This window comes from Staurois parvus, unplaced genomic scaffold (assembly GCF_062004578.1).
Source record: "Staurois parvus isolate SC_StPar_1 unplaced genomic scaffold, SC_StPar_1.0 ptg000303l, whole genome shotgun sequence".
Lineage (NCBI taxonomy): Eukaryota > Metazoa > Chordata > Amphibia > Anura > Ranidae > Staurois > Staurois parvus.
The window spans coordinates 4388631-4410794 of record NW_028318099.1 but is presented as its reverse complement, the minus strand read 5'-3'; the positions used below and the strand labels follow the sequence as shown (position 1 = coordinate 4410794).

General features: G+C 41.1%; 1 protein-coding gene across 6 annotated transcripts in view; it reads left to right on the top strand.

Annotated features, from left to right (window-relative positions):
* The window catches only part of FAM13C (family with sequence similarity 13 member C), a 185134-nt gene that overhangs the window by 30260 nt on the left and 132710 nt on the right, over window positions 1–22164 (top strand). For 4 of the 6 annotated variants that reach the window (XM_089683151.1, XM_089683156.1, XM_089683157.1 and 1 more), the window contains exon 3: window positions 20135–20336. In XM_089683151.1, the coding sequence (XP_089539277.1) occupies window positions 20135–20336 (202 nt within the window). The remainder of the gene's footprint in view (window positions 1–20134; window positions 20337–22164) is intronic. The other 2 variants (XM_089683152.1, XM_089683154.1) reach the window with 1 other exon arrangement.

Here is a 22164-nt window from a genome sequence, read left to right as displayed (position 1 = left end):
TATCCAACTCATCAGTGTCTACAGTGTCTACACTTTGCAATGGGAGATTTTTAGCTCATCGAGCTTCCTTTTGGCCTATCGTCTGTTCTGAGTACCGTATTCATAGAGGTCCTAGCACCTCCTCTCACCCTTTTAAGATCTTACTCCAAGCATCTAGGTCACAGATTATCTAGGCAATCTTCTTCTGAAGGACCTGTCTGTTTTCCAACTTTCTGCAAACATCCACAGGACAATTCAGATGCTCCAGGCTTTTGGCTGGGTGATCAGCTTCCAAAAGTATGCTGTCAAGCTATCTCTTGATATTCACCTGGCATTCACCTGGAATGCTTGAGTCTGATCCTGGACACGTCCAAATCAAAGGTTTTCCTTCCAGAGAAGCAATTTAAAGCTGTAAGAATGACTCTGCATCCTGATTGGGTGTCCTTACAGAATGAGGTTCCAAGTGTTGCATTCAAACATTGGTGGTTGATGTAGGCCAAAGTGGCACCAGGAGTCGGGTAACTTTTGAAGGAAGCCAGATCATCTCACTGACAGAGATGCACTGTCTAGTAATCTCTGTGGTCCACATCCCAACATTGGACAAATGGAATGTGAATTACCTCAGCCACTACTGTCTGATGAAGGGGTCCTTCTCCAGGACCGCCTACCACCTGATATATCAGAAATGGGGGACTTTGGATGCAGATATCCTGGCCTCCAGATTCAACAAGCTACCTCTTTTTGTGGCTAGGAAACAAGGATCTTCTAGCACTGGCACAGGATTCCTTAATCCGATAATCTCCTGGCCTCATTTCAGGCAAATCTGTGCTTACCTACATTGGGCATTCTATCCTGCCTGCTCCACAAAATAGAGCAAGAGAAGCCAAACTGACCCAGAAGAACCTGGTACACAGACATGCTCCAGACTAATTAAATGGAATCGGTCTTCCACCTCAATGAAGACCTAGTTCTTCCATCTTTTGTGCTCTGCTCAAAAGCACCCAAATGAAATTGCTCTTCATTGCCTGGATATAGTCAGGGCCATCAAAGTTTACTTTAAAGCAATAGCTTCTATCGGGAAGATGGACTCCCCTATTTATCCCATCTTCAGGACCTCTCAAGAGACATCTTGCTTCTAAGTCCAACATCACTAGATGGATAAGGCACCTGATTGCTAGAGGTTACACTCTAAAGGTAAAAAACCTCTTTCTGTGTCCTCTACACCAGATTGATGGGTCTTCCTGGGCATTCTGGCACCAAGCCTCTGTGGCCAAGCTATTTAAAGCCGGGCTCCACCCAGAATGGGAAGTTCCACTTTATAGACTGGTCCCCCACTCCCCATGAAGGATTGGCACCTTTGGGGACCAGGTACCCACTCCTACTTCCACTCCGACCACCTAGGTGATCAGAAGCAGAAGCTCTCCTCCTCTCTTCCCTCCTCGCAGTCTTCTGAGACTTGTGACAGGTCTCAGAAGACTGTGGGACAATTCACAATGTGCAGCGCTGCTCACGCATGCACAATGGGCACTCGGCTGTGAAGCCACAAGCTGTCACTGCCGGGTGCCCACACAGGTGAGTGGCTGTTTTCTAAAAGTCAGCAGCTACAGGCTTTGTAGCTACTGACTTATTTTTTTTCAGAGAAAACTAGGTAATTGCTTTAAGGTAGAAACCTGGTCTATTAATACATGTTCAAGTTTTACCAGGTAGCGCTCATTCTTCTGCGGATGCAGCTTTCAGCCGCAGGGTTCTTGCAGTGGCACTCTGAAGTTGGTTCTGTTTACCCTTGTTGTATTTAAGCCTGTTGGCACAGTGTTTTTTCCGAGTTGCTACCCACCCTTCTCATTCATTGCCTGGGGACATCCCAAGGTCAGGGTACAATACAGGACACCCTCTCTTCTATTTTTGTGTTACATTGCTTGCTAGAAAACTGAGGACTCATGGAATAGGGTAGGTTTGTAAGGAGGCATGTGTTTCAAAAGCTTTGCCAGTGTTCGATCACACAAAGGTTGGAGCCTATAACTCAGTCTATGAATACTTAGCTTGTGTCCTGTACTTTACTCCAAGACATGGATCTTATAGGCAGATTAAAATTTTGTCTTTTTTTCTATGAAAGTGGAGATACCCTTTAGGGCTGTAAGTGAAAGGTCCAATGAATTGTGAACAGAGGCATCTGTTAGTGCTGATTTAGTGCCTGTTCATATAGATTGTAAGCTCGAAAGAGTAGGGCCCTATAACCCCTCGTGTGCTGTTTGTAGTTGCTGTAATGTTTCATGTATTGTCCTCCCCTCTATTGTACAGCGCTGAGCAAACCCTTTGGCGCTATATAAACTCAATGTAATGTAATATATGTAAACTGCATCTAATCTGCTTGACGTGAAATAACATTGCTTCCTATGGTGCCTGTTCACATATGACCAGTACACTGCCAGTGCGGATTAAGTGTGGTTTAAAAAAGAGTCATGTACAATTTCTGAGCAGTGCGGTCAGGTTCAGGTGCGGATTCCAGGTTGACTACTGTGGAAACTATTTCTAAACCTCATATGTTTGAACAAGATAAAATCCTGAGCTGATCCTGTCCTGAACCTAATGTAAACCTGACCTGAACAGGTGAACAGCTACTGCGTCAATTAGCTGTGAAACTTGAGGTTCGATCTGCACCGCACATGTGTGAATCTGCACTCACACACGTGCGGTGCGGATTGAAGTTCAGGGTTCACAGCTAATTGATCCAGTATTTGTTCACCGATTCAGGTCAACTTTAGATCAGGTTCAGGTCAGGATTTTATCCTGTTCACAACTAATGATGTTTGCATTTTAGATACGGTCCCCATAGTAGTCAATAGCCTGTACTCCGCACCAGGGGCGGACTGACAACTCATGGGGCCCCCGGGCAATAGGGGATCATGGGGCCCCTGTGTCCTTGCCCAAACTCAAAAAAGCCTATGAAAAAGGTACCAGGGGCATCTCATGGGGCCCCCTACTGACTCCGGGCCCTCGGGCAGTGCCCTAGTTTCCAAATGGTCAGTCCGCCCCTGCTCCGCACCTGAACCGTCTCTAAACCATCAAGTGACAAATGAAATTATACATCAACAACTGAAATAACAATCATAATCTGCAAACACCCAGTTCAAATGAAACTGTATTTATCATAGAAAATAATCCACTGTGAAACAATTCCTCATCTTCCAGAACTATGGCCTTGGAAATAATGTGCTCAGTGCAAAATGTTTTAGACAGTTTCCAATGACTCCTCTGTGTCTTCCACCAGTTTCATGAATCGCTCACTACAGTGCACACAGTAAGGGATAAGTACTCACCAGATGGTCTTGGTCACTTATCTGTAAGTTGGTTAAAATGTGCACTTTAGCTAGATCCACTCTCTGTTTATGCTTTTTACCTCCTCCAATGTGCAGGCTCTCCTTTCAGCCATAATTCAGTAAAAATAAGAGAGGCTTGTATGGCAAATCATCCATTTAAAACATTATCAATATAAAAAGAACTCACATTTTGATGTGCTATACAGAACTGTAAACAAATGCCTTACTGGATTCTTCCATTTTTTTTTAACAAATGTATATATAGTAATGTATAGTTCACACACACTACCCTTCTCATTCAGCTATGTAGTACTCAGTGCCTGGGGGACCTGTTGGCAAGCTTTGAGCATTGTCAGGAGGATAGTTTGGTGATTTGCCTAACCTTATGCAAATAGTGACTTTCAATGTTTCTGTAAGCATTGCACTACAAAACATTCCTGACAATATAATGCTGGTGACACAACATAAAATAAATCACCTCTGTTTCTGTAAAACTATTTTAAACTTTCAAACTCCAACTCCTCAAGTGTTCTGTTGGCTTTGGTCCAAAGAAATTATTACTTTGAAGTCGTAGGGATCATCCCCTTGCAGTGTGTTTGTGACAGCACCAGTTTTCCACGTAATGTAATAATAGCAGTAATAAGAAGACATTAGCAGTATTTCTAGACTTATAAATAGCTTTAATTTGGTTACATTGGGTATGCTTGAAATTCCACAGTCTGGCCTCTTTTGTAGTCTGACAGGAATTGTGTGCCTTCATTATGTATCACAGGAGCATCAGTAGTTTTTTCTTTATTTAGAAATGAATTCTATAATTTTTAAATATGTGAGAAAGCGTTAGTACCCGTGTTGTTGTTGTGTTTTTTTCTTGTTTTTAGAATTAGAGAGCTCTCCTTTCTGCCCGAGCAATGGTTTTGCCAGACAGGAAATAGAGGTAAATCTTCAACAGCATCATAGAAGTAAAAACGTATATATAAAATACATTTTGTTGGGACCTGCTCATATTCCTGATTGACAGCTGGCTCCAGCTCTCAGGGCGTGGCAGAGTGGTTGCCCCCCCCCCACCTTGGTGTTCCAGTGGGTACTGGTGAGGCAGTGCAGAGATTGGTGATTGATAGTATCGCTCTCTGCTCAGAGCTGACAGAGAACTGAGCAATCAGTAGTTATGTTGTTGCTCAGTTCTTAGGCTTAGAGCTGTTCAGGGACAGCTGCAGCATCACAGCAATGCTGCAGCATAGAGATGAGTATGTATGTTTATTTTTTTAGTGACCCCAGATGTCTCCTTTTACCATTCTAAGAAATTAGATCTTACTTTTTATGCCCATCATTTTTATAGTATTAATAAATAAAGTTCGTTAGATAGTCATCCTTTTTTTAAATTGCTTTCAATTAAATGGAATGTTTCTATATCTTAATCTGCTGTCATTTTGTTGCCTCTCTTTCTTAGTATTTGTTTTCTCTTCACTGAGTCTCTATTTATTTTCAATAATATAGCAATCTGGCTATTAATGTACTATCTCTTTTACTTGGTGTTTATGTTCTATACTGTTTCTTCCTTAAAGCTGAGTTCCAGGAATTCAGCCACTTTGTAAAAAGTGAAGGCGCACAATGAGTTCTATCCAAGAAGGTGCAAACCCCCTCCTCTCTTTTATTTATATTGAACAGGTTTATGGTTTTGCTGGAGCAGGGCTGTGAAAGAGGAGAGCAGCTATACCTTTCTCTGCTGCCCATTCACGGAAGCCTTTGTATTTTGTGAATGAGTTCACATAATACAAAGGCTTCTGTGATTGGGCAGGAGGAGGGGAAGGGTGGGCATAGTAGCTACAGCGATTCTACTGTTGAAGATAATGAGACCAGAAGGTCCAGCATCAGGCTCCCAGAACTACAGAGAGAGCGGTTTTCCAGTAGTTCTATAAAGCTTTCTGATTTTAAAATAGAGGTAAGTCCAGGAGCTATCATGCACCTCTTGGAATTAACTCATAGAGTGCCTTCACTTTTTACAAAGGAGCTGAATTCCTGTCTCAACTTTATCTTTACATGTACGTCTGCCAATTCTGTTATTTAAAGTGCTAATTTACAACTTCAAAAATTATTTGGAGGGATACCTTAATTACATCCCCCTCTCACACCTGAACACTATGAACCACATTTTACTTTTCTGCTATGGGCCTGTTTATTCAGCAGTAAGGCTCCATGCACACTGGGCGTTTTTAAAAACACTTGTAACATTAGCTGTGTAAAGTCACGTTAAAAGCGTGAGTTTTTTTTAGTGTTTTTGTATTAGCATTTAGTGGCGTTTTTGCTGCAGTTTTTTAGTTTTTTGTGTTTGCATTTTTTAGCATTTTTTACAGTTTTTATTTGACAAAAAAAATGATTTTTTTTGGTCAAAAAAAGTCCAAAAATGCTGGTTTGCTACATTTTTCAGCATTTGAGTATTTTTACAGCTAAAAAACTCCTCTAGAAACCCACTAGTTCTGAGGGTTTTTTTCCAGCCAAAAACCGCCCTGGCAAAAAAACGTTGATTACAGTCTGTGTACAAGGACACACAGGACAACATGCTGGAGAGTTTACTGGCTGTAGACAAAAATGTCAAAAGCCAAAAATCGCAACTGTAAAAACGTTCATTGTGCATGAGGACTAACTTTAATTACATATGTTGTTATATTAAGGACAAAAAGGCTTTCTTTTTGTGATATTGTCTAGCTAAATTTCCTTTCCTTAGACAAAAAAGGTAACAAAATAAAAAAAAAAACACTGTTTTGATCTGTGTTAATGTAATAGTGTTACTGTATGATAAAAGCATTTTATTCTATAATTTATCCTGTTTAACATGATGCATAGCATTGCATAGATTCTGATGCATAGTATTGCAAAATGTTTAAATAGTGATGGTTAACCACTTGCCTATTGGGCATATTCACCCCCTTCCCACCGAGGCCAATTTTCAACTTTCAGTGCTGTTGCACTTTGACTATTGCAAAGTCATTCAACACTGTACACATGAAATTTTTATCATTTTTTGACACATATAGAGCTTTCTTTTGGTGATATTTAATCACCAATGGGTTTATTTTTGCTAAACAAATGAAAAAAAGACCAGAAATTTTGAAATAAACTTTTTTTTTCTTAGTTTCAAACAGGAAATGTTTCTCCTTCACTGATGTGCGCTGATGAGGCTGCACTGATGGACGTTGTTGAGGCTGCACTGATGGGTACTGATGAGGTGGCTCTGATGAGCACTGATAGGCAGCACCAATAGGCTGCACTGATTGGCAGCACTGCCTGGCAGGACACTGATGGACATTAACTGGTGGCACTGAGACTGGCAGTACTGATGGACACCGTTGGGACTGCACTGATGGACACTGTTGGGGCTGGGGATTGCACTGGACTGCCTCTGATTTTTTTTAAATACACTTGACGATTACTGGTTATCCTCTTTACCAGGGGCGGACTGACAACTCATGGGGCCCCCGGGCAATAGGGGATCATGGGGCCCCTGTGTCCTTGCCCAAACTCAAAAAGCCTATGAAAAAGGTACCAGGGGAATCTCATGGGGCCCCCTACTGACCCTGGGCCCTCGGGCAGTGCCCGAGTTACCAAATGGTCAGTCCGCACCTGCTCTTTACTCATGCTGTGACAGCGTGAGGAAAGTGCAGCCGATAACTGGCAACTGTATCTACATTGTGATCAGCTGTGTCATTGGACAATGGACACAGCAATCACAAAGCTGGTGGGGTGCGCACCCCAGGGGGCGTGTGGGAGGCATGGTTCTGGAAGACGTCATATGAAGCCCTCCCAGAACTAGATGACCGCACTGTGGTTGTCATTCAGCTACAGCCCAGTCATCAAGTGGTTAATTAAACAGTGATAAAAAAGCAGAACCGTAATATTTGAAAGTCGGGGGAGGAGTTAATCAGGACTGGTTGACAAATAGAGTGGAGATGGTTTAGGATACCCATGAGGTTTTTATTGCTGTCTTTGTCCCCGTTTGGGAGATTCACCCTTTCTATTTGTCCTGTATACTATTATCATCAAAAGTGGAAGTATAGAACAGAACTGGAAGAGAGGGTAAATCCTCTAACGAAGACACTAGTTCTGGTGACCTGGTGGCCTCAAGGGATTCCCTTCATTTTCAGGGATTTTCTCTCACTTTCTATTTTGTCTAGAGGACAGGAAGTAAAGGTAAATCTCCCCAATTGGACACTTATGGCAAAAAAACAGACAGGGGTTTTAACCCTCCCCTACTCTATCCAAAATGAGACACTTTTGAGGGGCATCAGACATTTTTGTTTTGTTTTTTTTCTGCTTGTAAACGGCCCTCCATGTTATCCTCTGTGTTCATCCATACATAGACTTTTAGGAGCTTTTAGTGGCAAGAGCATTTACAGGCAGGAAAAAAATCCAGGACCGGTGCGTCCAGGAGCAGCAGCATTTTGGTAGAAAAAATTTTGATTATTTAGATGCATGTTAACACTAGGTGCATTTAGTGCGTCAACGTTAATTCATTTCAATGGCCAGGATAAATTATTATTCTGGCTAATTAAATGAATAAACACCAAAGCGATTGACATCTGTAAACACTTAGATATTTTTACGAGTGTCGGGTGGTTTTTCTCAAAAAAACGCTGCTGCCTGGAGGAAGGCTTCTAGGAGAGTTGTTTTTTTTTTGTTTTTTTTTTACAGTTCTGTGTGCATGAGGACTAACTGGCATCATCTGGAGATCGAAACCCAACCCTTTGATCTCCAGATGAATGAATCACAGTAGATACAAAAGTAAAAATGTTACTTTGTATCTCTTTATTGGTATGTCTGAACAGTGTTCTGTGGCAGGCAGTTTTTTTTTTTTTTTTTTGACAGAAGCAGTTGCCAGAGCTCCTCAATGTACAGTATATAGCAACTCCAGATTAAAGCGATTCTAAGCCTTCCTATTTTTTTTCTTCTTTAAACAGCTCTGAACCTTCTTTTCTGGGGTCCCTTGCTGGTATTCCTGGATCCTCCTTTTCAGCGAGTGTCCCCCATAGCAAGCCACTTTCTATTGGGGCACTTATGCGGGCTCCATCCCATGTCATGTTGCTTGTGTCTATAAATACAGACACCATGGCTTGGCCCCACTCCCTGCTGACAGGATTTGACTGAGCCATTGGTTCCTGCTGCTGGTTCTCTGTCCTGTGAGGCACAGCGCTGGATCAAGCTCAGGTACAGTTGCAAGAAAAAGTATGTGAACCCCTTGGGATTACGTGGAGTTTTGCATGAATTGGGCATAAAATGTGCTCTGAACGTCATCTAAGTCGCAACAATAGAAGAACACAGTTTGCTGAACATAATACTACACAAACATTAGATGTTGCTATGGCTTATTTGCACATAACATGTAAACATTCACAGTGCATGGAGGAAAAACTATGTGAACCTTTGGACTTAATAACTGGTTGACCCTCCTTTGGCAGCAATAACCTCAACCAAACGTTTCCTGTAGTTGCAGATCAGACCTGCACAACGATCTGGAGTAATTTTGGACCACTCCTCTTCACAAAACTGTTTCAGTGTAGCAATATTCTTGGGATGTCTGGTGTGAATCGCTCTCTTAAGGTCATGCTACAGCATTTCAAATCGGGTTGAGGTCAGGACTCTGACTGGGCCACTCCAGAAGGCGTATTCTGTGCTGTTGCAGCCATTGTTTTGTTGAATTACTTGTATGCTTTGGGTCATTGTCCTGTTGCATCACCCATCCTCTGCGGAGCTTCAGTTAGCGGACAGATGGTCGTACGTTTTCCTGCAAAATGTCTTGATAAACTCTGGAATTCATTTTCCCATCAATGACAACAATCCATCCAAGCCCTGAGGCAGCAAAGCAGCCCCAAACCATGATGCTCCCTCCGCCATGTTTTACAGTGGGGATGAGGTTTTGATGTTGGTGTGCTGTGCCTTTTTTTCTCCACACATAGTGTTCTGTGTTCTTCCCAAACAACTCAATCTTGGTTTCATCTCTTCACAGTATATTTTGCCAGTAGTGCTGTGGAACATCCAGGTGCTCTTTTGCAAACTTCAAACGTGCTGCAATATTCTTTTTGGACAGCAATGGCTTCCTCCGTGGTGTCCTCCCATGTACTCCATTCTTGTTTAATGTTTTCCTTATTGTAGATGTGTCAACAAAAATGTTAGCATGTGCCAGAGATTTCTGTAGGTCTTTAGCTGATACTCTGGGATTCTTCTTTACCTCATGCAGCATTCTGCGCTGTGCTCTTGCAGTCATTTTTACAGAACGACCACGCCTAGGGAGAGTAGCAACAGTGCTAAACTTTCTCCATTTGTAGACAGTCTGTCTTACCGTGGACACATGAACATCAAGGCTTTTGGAGATACTTTTGTAACCCTTTACAGCTTCATGCAAGTCAACAATTCTTGATCGTAGGTCTTCTGAGAGCTCCTTTCTGCGAGGCATGGTTCACATCAGACAGTGCTTCTTGAAACCAGTAAACCCAAAACAGGTGTGTGTTTTTTAAGGGCAGGACAGCTGTCAGCAACACATCCAGTATCATCACACTGATTGGAGTCAAGGTTAGCTCATTCCTGGCTCCAATTAGCTCTGGGAGAAGTCATTAAGCTAGGTCCTCACATACTTTTTCCTCCCTGCACTGTGAATGTTTACATGTTATGTGCAATTAAACCATGGCAACATCTAATGTTTGTGTAGTATTATGTTCAGCAGACTGTGTTCTTCTATTGTTGTGACTTAGATGACGTTCAAAGCACATTTTGTGCTCAATTCATGCAAAACTCCACGTAATCCCAAGGGGTTCACATACTTTTTCTTGCAACTGTATGTATTTAGAGGGGGCTGGGGGGAGCTGATACTAGAAGGTATTTACCCTAATGCAGAAAATGCCCGCCAGCTAAGTGCTGGCAGGTCCCTGATGACGTCACACACAAACATGGCGGTGCAGGTCTTAAGCGGTGGCTGACGAGGATCTCAGTAAGGGAAGCTGAAGCTGGGAGAAGTGAAGATCCACCTGACACTGAAGCAGACAGTTCTTTCCTTGACAGTAGGAGCTTCTAGAGCTGCTGCATGAATACATCAACTCTAGGCTTCATTTTCAGATCTGAGAATTGCTGTCAACTTGGAGGGGGGATGCGCCAGAGCTGGGGCAGAAAGAATGCATGTGCTCTAAACGTCCTATGTACTTTTAATTACTTTTTTTTTTGGTCATGTGCAGCATGTCCAGTGTCCTCAATTTTTTAAAGGGATTGAGAAGAGATTGAAATGGTTTAGGGGACAACAGAATCCCAGTTACCTCTAAAATAATCTGAAAGCTTTTCCACCAGAAACTAGTTAAATTTTTATAGGACCATAAGATGTGCATTAAATTTCCACTTTGACCACATCCTCACCAGCATAGAGGAGAGTGGGTGTGTGAAAACTGAGCCAGAAAACACGGTGTAAGATGCTGTCTCCAGTGTTTTTGGGTTTTTTTTTTGTGCCATCTCCTAATGTTGCTCACTAATGGGGATTATTTACTAGAACTAGAGAGTGCAAAATCTGTATACAAACCAATCGCTTCCAGGTTTTATTCCCAAAGCTTAATTGAACTAGATGAAGTTAGATGCTGATTTGGCTACCATGTGCAGCTGCTCCAGATTCTGAGGGCACCAGTTACGAGGGGCGTTCAAGTCAAAACAGGACTTTTAATTTTGCAGGTATAAAAAGGATGCTAGTGTGGCGGTACTACATGTAAGTGGCAAGTGTGTCCTATTACTTATAGGTGGCGCACATGTCACAGTCTAGTCCAGAGACTGTTAATCAAGATAGCAGGCAACAGTGTTAGTGCGTGCATGGAAAAGTGTGTGTTGATGAAGTTTCTTGTGAATGAAGGCATAAAACTCGCAGATATCTATAGAAGACTTCAAGCATAGTATGGTGATGAGACGTTCAGCCACAGCAAGACATTTGAAAGTTATAAAAGTTTCAAAGATGGCCATATGTCTGTCAGTGACGGGTGCGTTTTAGTGACTGGTGGTTTCCAGCCCACAGCAGTCATTCCTGTGAACATGCAGCACATGAAAAGCCTGATCCTGGATAATCAACGTATAACCTGTTGTGAAATTGCACAAGAGATGAATCTTTCTGTGGAAACGGTGGACACAATTTTGAAGAAGTGAAGCAGGCTGTCATAGGATTTTTCAGGCATTAGTTAAACATTGGGATAAGTGTATAAATGTAGCAGGGGAGTATGTTGAAAAATAAATGCAGTTTCCACTGCTTGAATGTGTCCTTTTTATTATATAAACTCAAAAGTTTCAGTTTGACTTGAACGCCCCTCATAGACTGAAGGGCTATGCACCATTGAGAGGTGGTAAAGGTAGAATTGAGATCTTCTTCCCATTTGAGGAAAAGAAGAATTAGTCAATTGAAAACTGATGGGGACAGTGGGAACCCCTAATAGGTGCAGTTGATAATGTCTTAGAAAGGATGGCAGAGAGAATGGGCCCCTAAAAACGAAACTTCAGCAATACAAGTGACATTGTATTCTATAAAATGCCTTCTCTGAATCCAAAGATAGAGCAGAGAAGGCGTTTGACTAGTTTCAGCATAATGTATAATATCAGATATCCTCCTGGTAGCACCAGAGACTTGCCTCCCTTTTGGTAAATCCTATTTGATCAAACTTAAAGTGGTTCTAAAGGCTCAAGGTTTTTTTAACTTCATGTATTTTATACATGAAGGTAAAAAACCTGTGTGCAGTGCCCCCCCAATCCTTACCTGAGCACCCTCCGATCCAGAGACTTTGATGACAGCCTCTGCTGTCTGGGAACTCTTCCTCCTCATTAGCCTGCTGTTTGTGGCTCCTTGATTATGGGAGAACGCTCTGATACACTGCCAGGGCAGGAGACCTGGTTTTCCTCTCCGCAGTTAAATAGCACTTATTGGTCTTGTCTTTCCCCCAGCCTGTGACTGTATTGTAAAAGTAGTAGTCTGATGAATTCATTGCTCTTTTACTCTGCTCTCTCCTACTGTTGGCTCCTTGTGCTGTATCTCTAATCCTAACAACACCCCCCAGACCCATAAGTTTTAACTCTCCTATATAGGGGATTGCAACAGATGAATACAAAGTTGAACTCGGTTACTGAAAATAAAATTTATTAAATGGTGTATTAATGAATACACTCCAGCGGATGAGAGGAAACCATTCAAAGGCTGCATCATGCAGCCTCTGTTTACAAGTTTGATTGCTGTGATTGGTCACAGTGATCACATGGTACAGTGCCAATTTCACTGTCTTGTATCCCAGTCTGTGAACCACAGTGTCCGAGGGACACAGCGATGAAAGGCGACACCACGGCGCAGAGCTGCAGATACAGGAGGACATATGGGTGAATCTCACTTCCAGCCATCTATACAATGGATGGACAGGAAGTGATTAAGTCAGCTAAATATATCACAGGTACAAACACAAATCAAACTGCGTGGGAAGTCCTTTTTGAGAGCAGTCACAGCCTGAGCAGAAAAACCTGTCTTCTGACAGCTTGCTGTAGAGAAGGACCCTTTGTCTCTGTAAGGAAACAGTGGTCCCGCACGCCATGCAGTAAAACAAGTCAGTAATGAGAGCTCCCTTAAGAACAAGTCCATAATGATTGCTCCCTTATTCCTGTATGGAAAGTTCCTTTTAGGAAATGCTTGCATTTTTAGCCAAATGTCATTGTGTTACTTCAATCCAGTTTTAATGCTTTGTAAAAGCAGGAAGGATACTACCATGCAATTCATGTCTTCCCTAATCTGCATGGTTTTATAAATAACTGTTAGAATTATGTTTTTTTTTTTTTTTTTTTTTTTTACAGTACATCAACTGTACTTTAAAAAGGGAACAAAAAACAAAGAACTGAAAGCCAAATGTGAACATTCATGTGAACACACACATTGCATTGCGCTATAATATTCTTCCTGTTTTTAGAAAGAAGGATTAAACTTGGTTTGAGGTAAAAGAAATAACATTTAAAAGGTTACACTAACTTGCAGGGTTAACAGTTTCTTACTATCAATGCATTAAAGTAATTGTTGCTAGTCTGTAGGGGGTGTCATGTGATTTCTTGCTTCGTATTACTGGTGCATTTTATCCAGAGTATTGGCACTTTGTACAGCTCCAGGGTCATGGTTCATCCCTATGGAACCCAGACCCTAGAGACTCCACCGGGGGTATGACCATCATGATTGGCAAAGCCTGGACCAGCAAAAGGAACATATAATCCATAGCCACACAATTCTGAATAGTATTTTGAACAAATGGTGTAGCGCTGTAAATACTAAAATAATGTATTGTCAAATCATAATATTAAAGTAAAAGAATATTCATAAACCTTGTGTATCCTTATTACCTTAATTAAAGGTGAAATACATGCCAAAGCAAATATAAAATCAAAGTGACCAATTATAAAACTTTGACATATATTAATTGATATAAATAAATTAAAAAAAGGCCCAAGAAGTGAAGAAATTAGTCCCAACAAGTGAAAAAAATACTGTAATTCCAGCACAAAAAAAATATATAATATAAAAATCCAGATTTTTCAATTCTTCAACTTTTGAATTCCCACTTTTTGTTGCGTGCTCATATTTATGGTGCCAATTTTATCCATCACCTTCTAGTGTGTGCGCTCACCTCAAAAATTCGACCCTCAAGGAGTCAAAGAGCAATCAGTATCCCCGGATGATCCCTGGTTGGATGGATCTCTCCCTTTAGGTGGACACAGGAACAGCTCCCACTGAAATCATATAAACGATCAAACACATCTTTAAGGGGTCTTCAAATTACTCAAAAAGAAGTCAGATAGAACTTCCATAGTGTAGTAATTAGATATTTATTAAAATTCAAAAACAGCCAAATGGCTACTCCGATAAAAACAAGGGTCACAGACCCAGCAGGCATGTACTCTGTAACCCACAGTCAGGTGTACATACAAGGAGTCCCAAGATGGCGATTACCATCCAAACGTAATGACATCACCATGCTCTATTCCTACGCGTTACGTCACACTAACACGTGAATTCTTCAGGGCTCTGAATAGTATGCTTTCATACATTAGAACTTATTATTAACATAAAAAAACCGGGACTGAGTTTGGAATTTATTTACAATATAAACTTTTTTAACCTTAGCACTAAAATTCAATCACTCAGAGCTTTTTCTCAGGTGGATGACTAGTTGTTCCATCACACTAAAGGTTTAACACTTTACCGTCACTCTGCCTAGAGCCCCCTATAAAGAACTTATATGCTTCCTTTGTGCTCTTTTTCCATGAGGACTTTGCTTCAGGTCTGTCTGCACTATGGTTGCTGCATACTCCTTTTCAGACACACTTAAACCATTTCCATACCCTACTCTATGAGTACCACACAAGAGAATACCCTCACCCATAGCAATGGCAGAAACCCGGTGAAAGGGAGCCATGGCAGAAGCTCAAAAGAGCTATTGCTTTGCCAAAGGCCTGCACAACACTCGGCCTCATAGTGGCAAGGCCTTGCACTGGAACAGCACCCCATATATAGCATAAGTCTCTGCATTCAATTCTAGCTCTATCTCAGGCACGCAACAAGCAGCCTATCTGACTAGGGCAGAGTTTTCTGCAACTAAGTTACAATTCTTCAGACAACAGCTTTAATATAGCTGTCACAGGGCTCAAAAGCACTAGGCTCATTTTCCAGCTCTACGGTCTCCACCTGAGTCAGATCCCGATATGCCCACCCTAGCAGAGAAAGACATAGAAGGAAATGAAGAGGACCCAGAGGCAGTGTTAGAGGAGGCCACAGAACATTTCTCACCTATGCATCTGATGTTACAGGCTTCCTGCAATGTGTTTGTCAATCTTGATATGCTCACTTCTGCTGTGTGCAAAAGCTTCTGCATTGTCACACTTGAAGCTGCCCTGTCTCGCTGTGTCCCTTTGGGTACAAAGAGACCTTCTAAATCTAAAAAGACCTTCCCTGTTCATGAAAAAGTAGAATTGGCAATTTATGATACTTAGGTCAATTCAGTAAATATTTTTGCTGCTCCGAAAATCATTGCCAAGTGGAAAAAAAGTTCACAAAAAATGGTAGTGGACCCTGTCATCTCAGTCTGTCAGTTTGAGATGCTCTTATATTGACTCTTTTCACTTGCAGGCCCAGCTCTGCAACCAGCTATTGGTGCAATTTCTGTCTGACAAGCTGCAGCTAAATGGGCTAGGGCAATGAACAACCAACACAATCCTTTATTCCAGGACTATACTTTATCTGCTTCCCGTCTGCCCTGTAGCAGTATTACTGCTTCCCGTCTGCAGTAATACTGCTACAGGTCAGCATGGGTGCACAAAATAATGTGTATATATACACGTGATTTTGCATTTCCGGGTAGGGGGCATGTACCTCGGCTGTCAATCACCAGGTCCCACCAGATGATTACTCGCCGGTGATCGAGGAGCATTACCAATGGCGGAAGAGAACTGTATGTAAACAATACAATTCTCTCCCCTTTCAGCTTCTGCATGCTGCTTTGCATGGATTTGCATAGCAGAGCCATGCAAAGCAGTGTGCTTACAGTGAAGCAAGCACACACACACAGCAAATAGTAAAACAGCACACCGCTAACTCTTTGATCACCCCACATGTTAATCCCTTCCTGCCCAGTGCCATTAGTACAGTGTCAGTGCTTTTTATTAGCACTGATTACTGTATTGGTGTCACTGGGGATGTCAGTGACACAAAGTCAATTCCCCCCCTGTGTCAGAATGCCCGTCGCAGTCCCGCTAAAAGTCGCTGATTGCTGCCATTACTAGTAAAAAAAAAATAAAAATCCCAGTATATATTCCGTCATTTGTAAACTCAATAACTTTCACACAAACCAATTAATTTACACATAATTGGATTTTTTTTTCTCAAAATTGTCGGCTTTTTTTTAATAGCGCAAAAAATTTAAAATGCACAGGCAATTAAATACCACCAAAAGAAAGTTCTATTCATGGGAAAACAAATAGATTTCGAAACTCTTCCCCCAACTGATTTATTCTCTGAAATTAACCAAATCTTCCCAAGGACAGACAGGTTTGCAGAATGCCATGAACCATCTCTTGTCCCAGATAAGTTATGGCAGCACTTCTAGAGGACCTCCACCTGCACTGTATGCCAAGATATAGCATTTACAGGCAAGTCAAAATTCCTTCCCCACTTCCCCAGCAAATGCACATACAACCATGAAAACTTGATTCTAAAGCTCACCACATTATCTTCTTAGGGGCCTGTTTACACCACAATCCTCAAGTTCTCTGTGCAGTTCTGCATGCACATTTTCATGACACATATTTTATTTATTGGTAAATTAGAATGGTAAAATTTCTTAACCACTTGCCAACTCCTCAGCGACTCATACATATAGGGACAATCACGTACCTGTATGTCGGCAGTGTCTTCCGGGTTCAGGGCACGTGCGCACCCCAGCCCACTTCCACTGTAATTGGGCACAGCGGGATTTTGTCAACAGGTTTCAGACAGTTATTCATGGCTGACACCTGCTGATCGGCTGTTTACAATCACAGCCCAAAGCCTTGTGTTGACAAACACACAGGGCTATATACAGTGGGAAAGATCCTGTTTGTTCCTTCTTCTTGCTTTGCAGGTGAAGAAACAAACCGCTATTGAGTAAAAAAAAAAGCAGCACACATTACACATTTTAGGCACAGTTAACCCTATGATTGCCCCTAGTTCATTCCCAGCCAGTGTCAGTACAGTGACAGTGTATAGCATTATCACTGATCACTATATTAGTGTCACTGGTGATGTTAGTGTACCTCTCAGCCAGCATCAGTTAGTGTCAGATTGCCTGCCGCCACCATCCCACTATAATTTCCTGATCACTGCCATTACTAGTATATACAGTATACCATAGTTTGTAGCTGCTATAACTTTCACACAAACCAATCACTATACATGTGTTGGGATTTTTTTTCCAAAGATATGTAGCAAAATAAAATACATTTAGGCCTAAATTTGTGAAGAAATTTTGATTTCTTTTTAATTGGATATGTTTTATAACAAGGTAAAACATATTTTTTTTTTCAAAATTTTCACTTTTTTCCTTTTTATAATAGAAAATAAATTTCTTTTGGGTACAGCATTGCATGACCATTCAATTACCAGTTAAAGTAGCTAAATAGCAAAAAATGGCTTGGTCATAAAGGGGGTAGAACCTTCTATAGCTCGAATGACTAAAGTGGAACTAAACCCACCAATTTAATAGTTTACAAAAACCCATTACATTCAAGACGTGCTTTGAATGGTAACTGTTATCATTACTAGTTGCTTATGTTCACTATCAACCTTCAATCTACCGTCAAGCTGTCAAATGGCTGGTGTCATCAGTGGACACTTGTGCAGCACCATGGCAACTGCAGATCAAACAGAGGCAGATATGGCAACTTCCTTGACTGTGAAGGGTATGAGGTTTTGGCTCTGCTTTAAACAGGCTCTAATCTTCTAATAATGGTTCCTTAATGTGTTCTAAAGGACAGGATCCAACAGTTAAAGCTGACTGATCTCTGATCATGATTTAGTTGTGTGGTTTCCCAAAGGTTAATACAATTGTAGAAATTGAGTAATAGGTATCTGTTAACAATTTGTTAAAACATGATCAATCTTATTATATATACCAGTCCTTGGAGAACAATATTGTGATAAATTACTTGGTCACTGGGTTAATGCAACCATAATGAATTTAATCAGGCTTACTGGATCTGGATTCAGGGGTTCTGCTTGTCATTTTTACAAAAGAGAATGTAATTTAGTGCGGTGACCCATGTCATGTGAGTTTGGGCAGTCATAAATTTTGTGTCCTGTGGTCACGAAACATCAGCCGAGCTGCTTCATATGGTTCATGCAATTTTGTTTCTGTATGAATGGCAAAAAGGGAAGTTACTGTGCACAAACTATTATATATTTATTGCTTTGGTTATGAATATAACATAATAATCTGCAAGGATGAAATACTAAGGCTACATACATACTAGCATTTTTTTTGCTAGACTCAAGATAGACCATTTAGGTGTCATTTTATTTATTAGGGGTACTTTATATAGAGCTGTCAATTTACGCACACACAGGCGTCATGCACACAGGGAGTTTTTGCAGCCAACTTTAGGGGCATCAGGCATTTTTTCTTACAGTTTTCAAATGGCCCTCTATGTTATCCTATGTGCCCATGCACACATAGACTTTTAGAAGCTTTTAGTAGCGGTAGCATTTACCAGCAGGAAAAAAAAAGACCCAGCGCCAGTGCGTCCAGGAGCAGCAGCTCTTTGGCATAAAAAACCGCTTGATGTGGCTAAACACATCTAAAACGCTAGGCGCGTTTAGCACTTGAGCGTTCCTTTCATTCTGGCCAATTATCAAATTATCATTCTGGCCAATGAAATGAGTTAACGCTCAAGCGCTTGACGCTTGTGCACATGGCTAAACGCTTGTAAAAGCTCAAGATACTTTACAAGCATCAGATATTTTTTCTGCAAAAACGCTGCCGTCAGGAGGACAGCTTCTAAGAGTTTTTTTTTTTTTTTAACATCCTGTGTGCTTGAGGCCCAAGGCCTTATTAAAATTGTTGTTTTGGCTCTTTTACCAGCAGATGTAAATCACTTAAGCAAGGGTATCCCCGGGTTAATAAAATATGTTGGTAATTATCTCATTACAATCATATTGATTTTAGTGTGTTGCAAAGGAGGACTTCCAGCAAGTAGGTAAATCTCTCATTAGCACAGAGATTTATAGCAGTATTAAACCTGAAAGCATACATTTATTATATTGCAGCTTACCAATTTTGTGAAGTGATGGCTGCATTCGTTTCGTTTCCTTTTTAGGCTTTCTTTCTTCTATTTTCATCTGGTGATCTGGTCAGTAAGTCTGTTTTACAGAAGCACAAGCTCTCCAGCAGAATCAGTTTGAATGGATGAGAAAGACCATTTAACACTGGTAGGGGTGATTAAAATGATCAGCTTTTATTTATTCATGTAAATGAATAAATGTCTGGCTTCAGTTTGTTATTGTATTTAAATCTGCTGGTAGATTTAAAACTCCTCCCCCGACTGGAAGAATTAGCACAGGAGGCAAAACAGACAGAGAATTGTCAGAGTTTTCTCACTAATACAAGAGGTGCGTTACTGGCCAGTTCACCAGGTGAAAAAGAGAAGGCAAAAAGTCAAAGAAAATAAAACTGATGCAGCCACCACATCTAATGATCGGTGAGCTGCAGTAGATTACATTTTTGGTTTTGGGTTTAATATCACTGATTCGCAATTACAAAGTGAGAAATGAGCACTGGGTGCAAATCCCCTTCCCTGACACAGCTAAACTCCACCACCTTAATTTAACATTCCAATACCAGTATGACAGACATATGCTGAAGGTCTTGGGGTGTTGTATGGTAGGGTTGGGATAGAGCTGAAGCAGGGCTTAGATCCAAAGCAGAATAGAAGCAAAGTTCTGTGTAGACATTGCATCAGGAAAAGAAAACTCCCACTACTTGCATGTTTTGGGGTTTTTTTTTGTGCTTGTTCTTCTGTTTTAACTAGCATACCTTGCAACAAGATATATATTAAACACGTGTCTTAGATTTTCTCTAAAATCCCTCTACTGTGCAGATAGGTTTTAGACTTGATAGAACAAGAATGAAATGATCTTTTTGCGCATAATATGGTAAGCAAATAAACCTAGAAAATACCTTACGCTGAGCAGCACTCTGCCACTGAAAGATGTGAAAGGTTACTGGGGACTTAGTCTAGCAAAGGCTAATGACTGTATTCTTATTATTGTATTTTTTAATTAGCAGAGATGACAATAATAAAGAGAACTACCCTCACAGAGCTACAGAACTGGAGGAAAATGCTGCCTCTTCCCGAGATCTCCAGCATCACATGGACAAGAAGATGTTTGATGGCTCAACCAGACATGGAATTGGTATCTTGCAATCAAAGCAACCCAAGTCAAGTGTCCGTACAGATAATGGGAAGATGCATGAAGGCAGTCAGGTAAAAAGATATTTTATGCACCTATATTCCATGACAGCATGCATTTGAGAGGGATCTGCCACCTTTAATTTGTTAGAGACAACAGGAATTGAAATTGCCCACATCTTCCTATTAGCCATCAATGGGTTACTGTGCGACTCCGAACACAAATGCAGTCTCTCAGATCATACTGGCTTGCAGTTAATGCAAAGTGTCCTTTGTGCTGTTGGCTGCGATTTTAGTTGAAACCAAAGTCCTTTTATTCCCCCAACCCCCACAGCCTTTTTCTTCTGGTGCTGCAGGGTAAATACAATGAGGGACCTGACATAAACTGGGCCTGCCCTTTGTGCCCTCCTCCTCCATTCATAGAAGCTGTGCTATTGCATCCATGAACAAAAAGCGAGTTATGAATGGAGTGGATCTTTCATTAATTCATCCGTTCTACATTCATGGATCACTTTTCATCAATAGGAGCTTCCATAAATAGGAGGAAGGGGTGGAAAGGTGGGAATGGTTGGCACTCTTGATGAGTGCCTATGAGAGGTCCCTTCGCTTGTATTAACCTCCAGAGCAACTGAAGCTGCTAACAGCTGCAGCAGTGGTGGTAGTGGGGTCTCAAAGGGTTCAGATTTCCAAAGCCACGGCACAGGGAACAGTTTGCAGTGGCTGTAAGTGCCATCATTTTGTTGATTTTTATAAGAAAGTTTGGATAAACTCTAAAGTTCCTTAGCCAGTTTCCCCTTTTTACCTACCTTTCAAATGCCAGATGGATGGAACAGGTAGTGGTTTTATGGTCCTAATTATATTTAGGAAAGCTAGTGTTGACATAGGGGATGGATATAGCCTCCTTTACATGAGAATATCAGAAAAACAAAATGTAGAATTACAATTAGACCACATCTTGTTTGGATTGTATGTGTGGCAAGACTGTCATACTTGGATAACTTTTGAAGCTTGTGAGCTGACATGCATACATGGGGGAGATTTACTAAAACTGGGGCACTCAGAATCTGGTGCAGCTATACATGGTAGCCCATCAGCTTTTAACTTCTGCTGGTTCAGTTAAACCTTGACAATAAAACCTAGAAGCTGATGGATTTCTGTGCAGAACTGCACCAGATTTTGCACTCTCCAGTTTTAGTAAATCCCCCCATAATGTTATTTTCTTTTAATGCTGCTATTGAACTAGTATTTTGGCATCGATTGATAAAATTCATCTCTTGAAGACTTTTCTGAAACTTGCTTTAATTTCATTACTAAGGGTTGTGTTGCTTTGTCGATCTATAGATCTCTCCTCTGCTATTTACAACAGTTTTGTAATTCAATTGACTGCACCTTATTGAATATATATCAGGGGTCAACTCCAAACGTAGAACTTGCAGAAAGTCCAGATGCCAAAGTACGTTTTGTAAAAAAAAAAAAGGTTTTGCTTTCAGTTATGTTATTCTAAATAGAGTGGGAAGAGATTAGAACACCTGTCAGGTTTTTATTGCTGTCTGTGTCCCCATTAGGGGAGATTCAACCTTGCTATTTGTCCTGGTGATCATTATCACTGAAAGTAAAAGAAAATCCCACCAGAAGTGGCACAGAGGGAAAATCTCCCAATGAGAACATTAGTTCTGGTGATTATGAGAGATTTCCCTCACTTCCTGTTGTGGCTATGGGACAGGGACTGAATGGAAATCTCCCCAATGGGACACAAATAGCGTAAAAATAGACAGGGGTCATAACTCTCCCTTGCTGTATCCAAAATTAGAAAATGTTTGCCTTCAGTCCCACTTTAAGGGCGTCCTGCCCGTGTTTTATTTTTCAGTGTTGTATCAAGTACAAAGCAAAGTAATTTCCCATA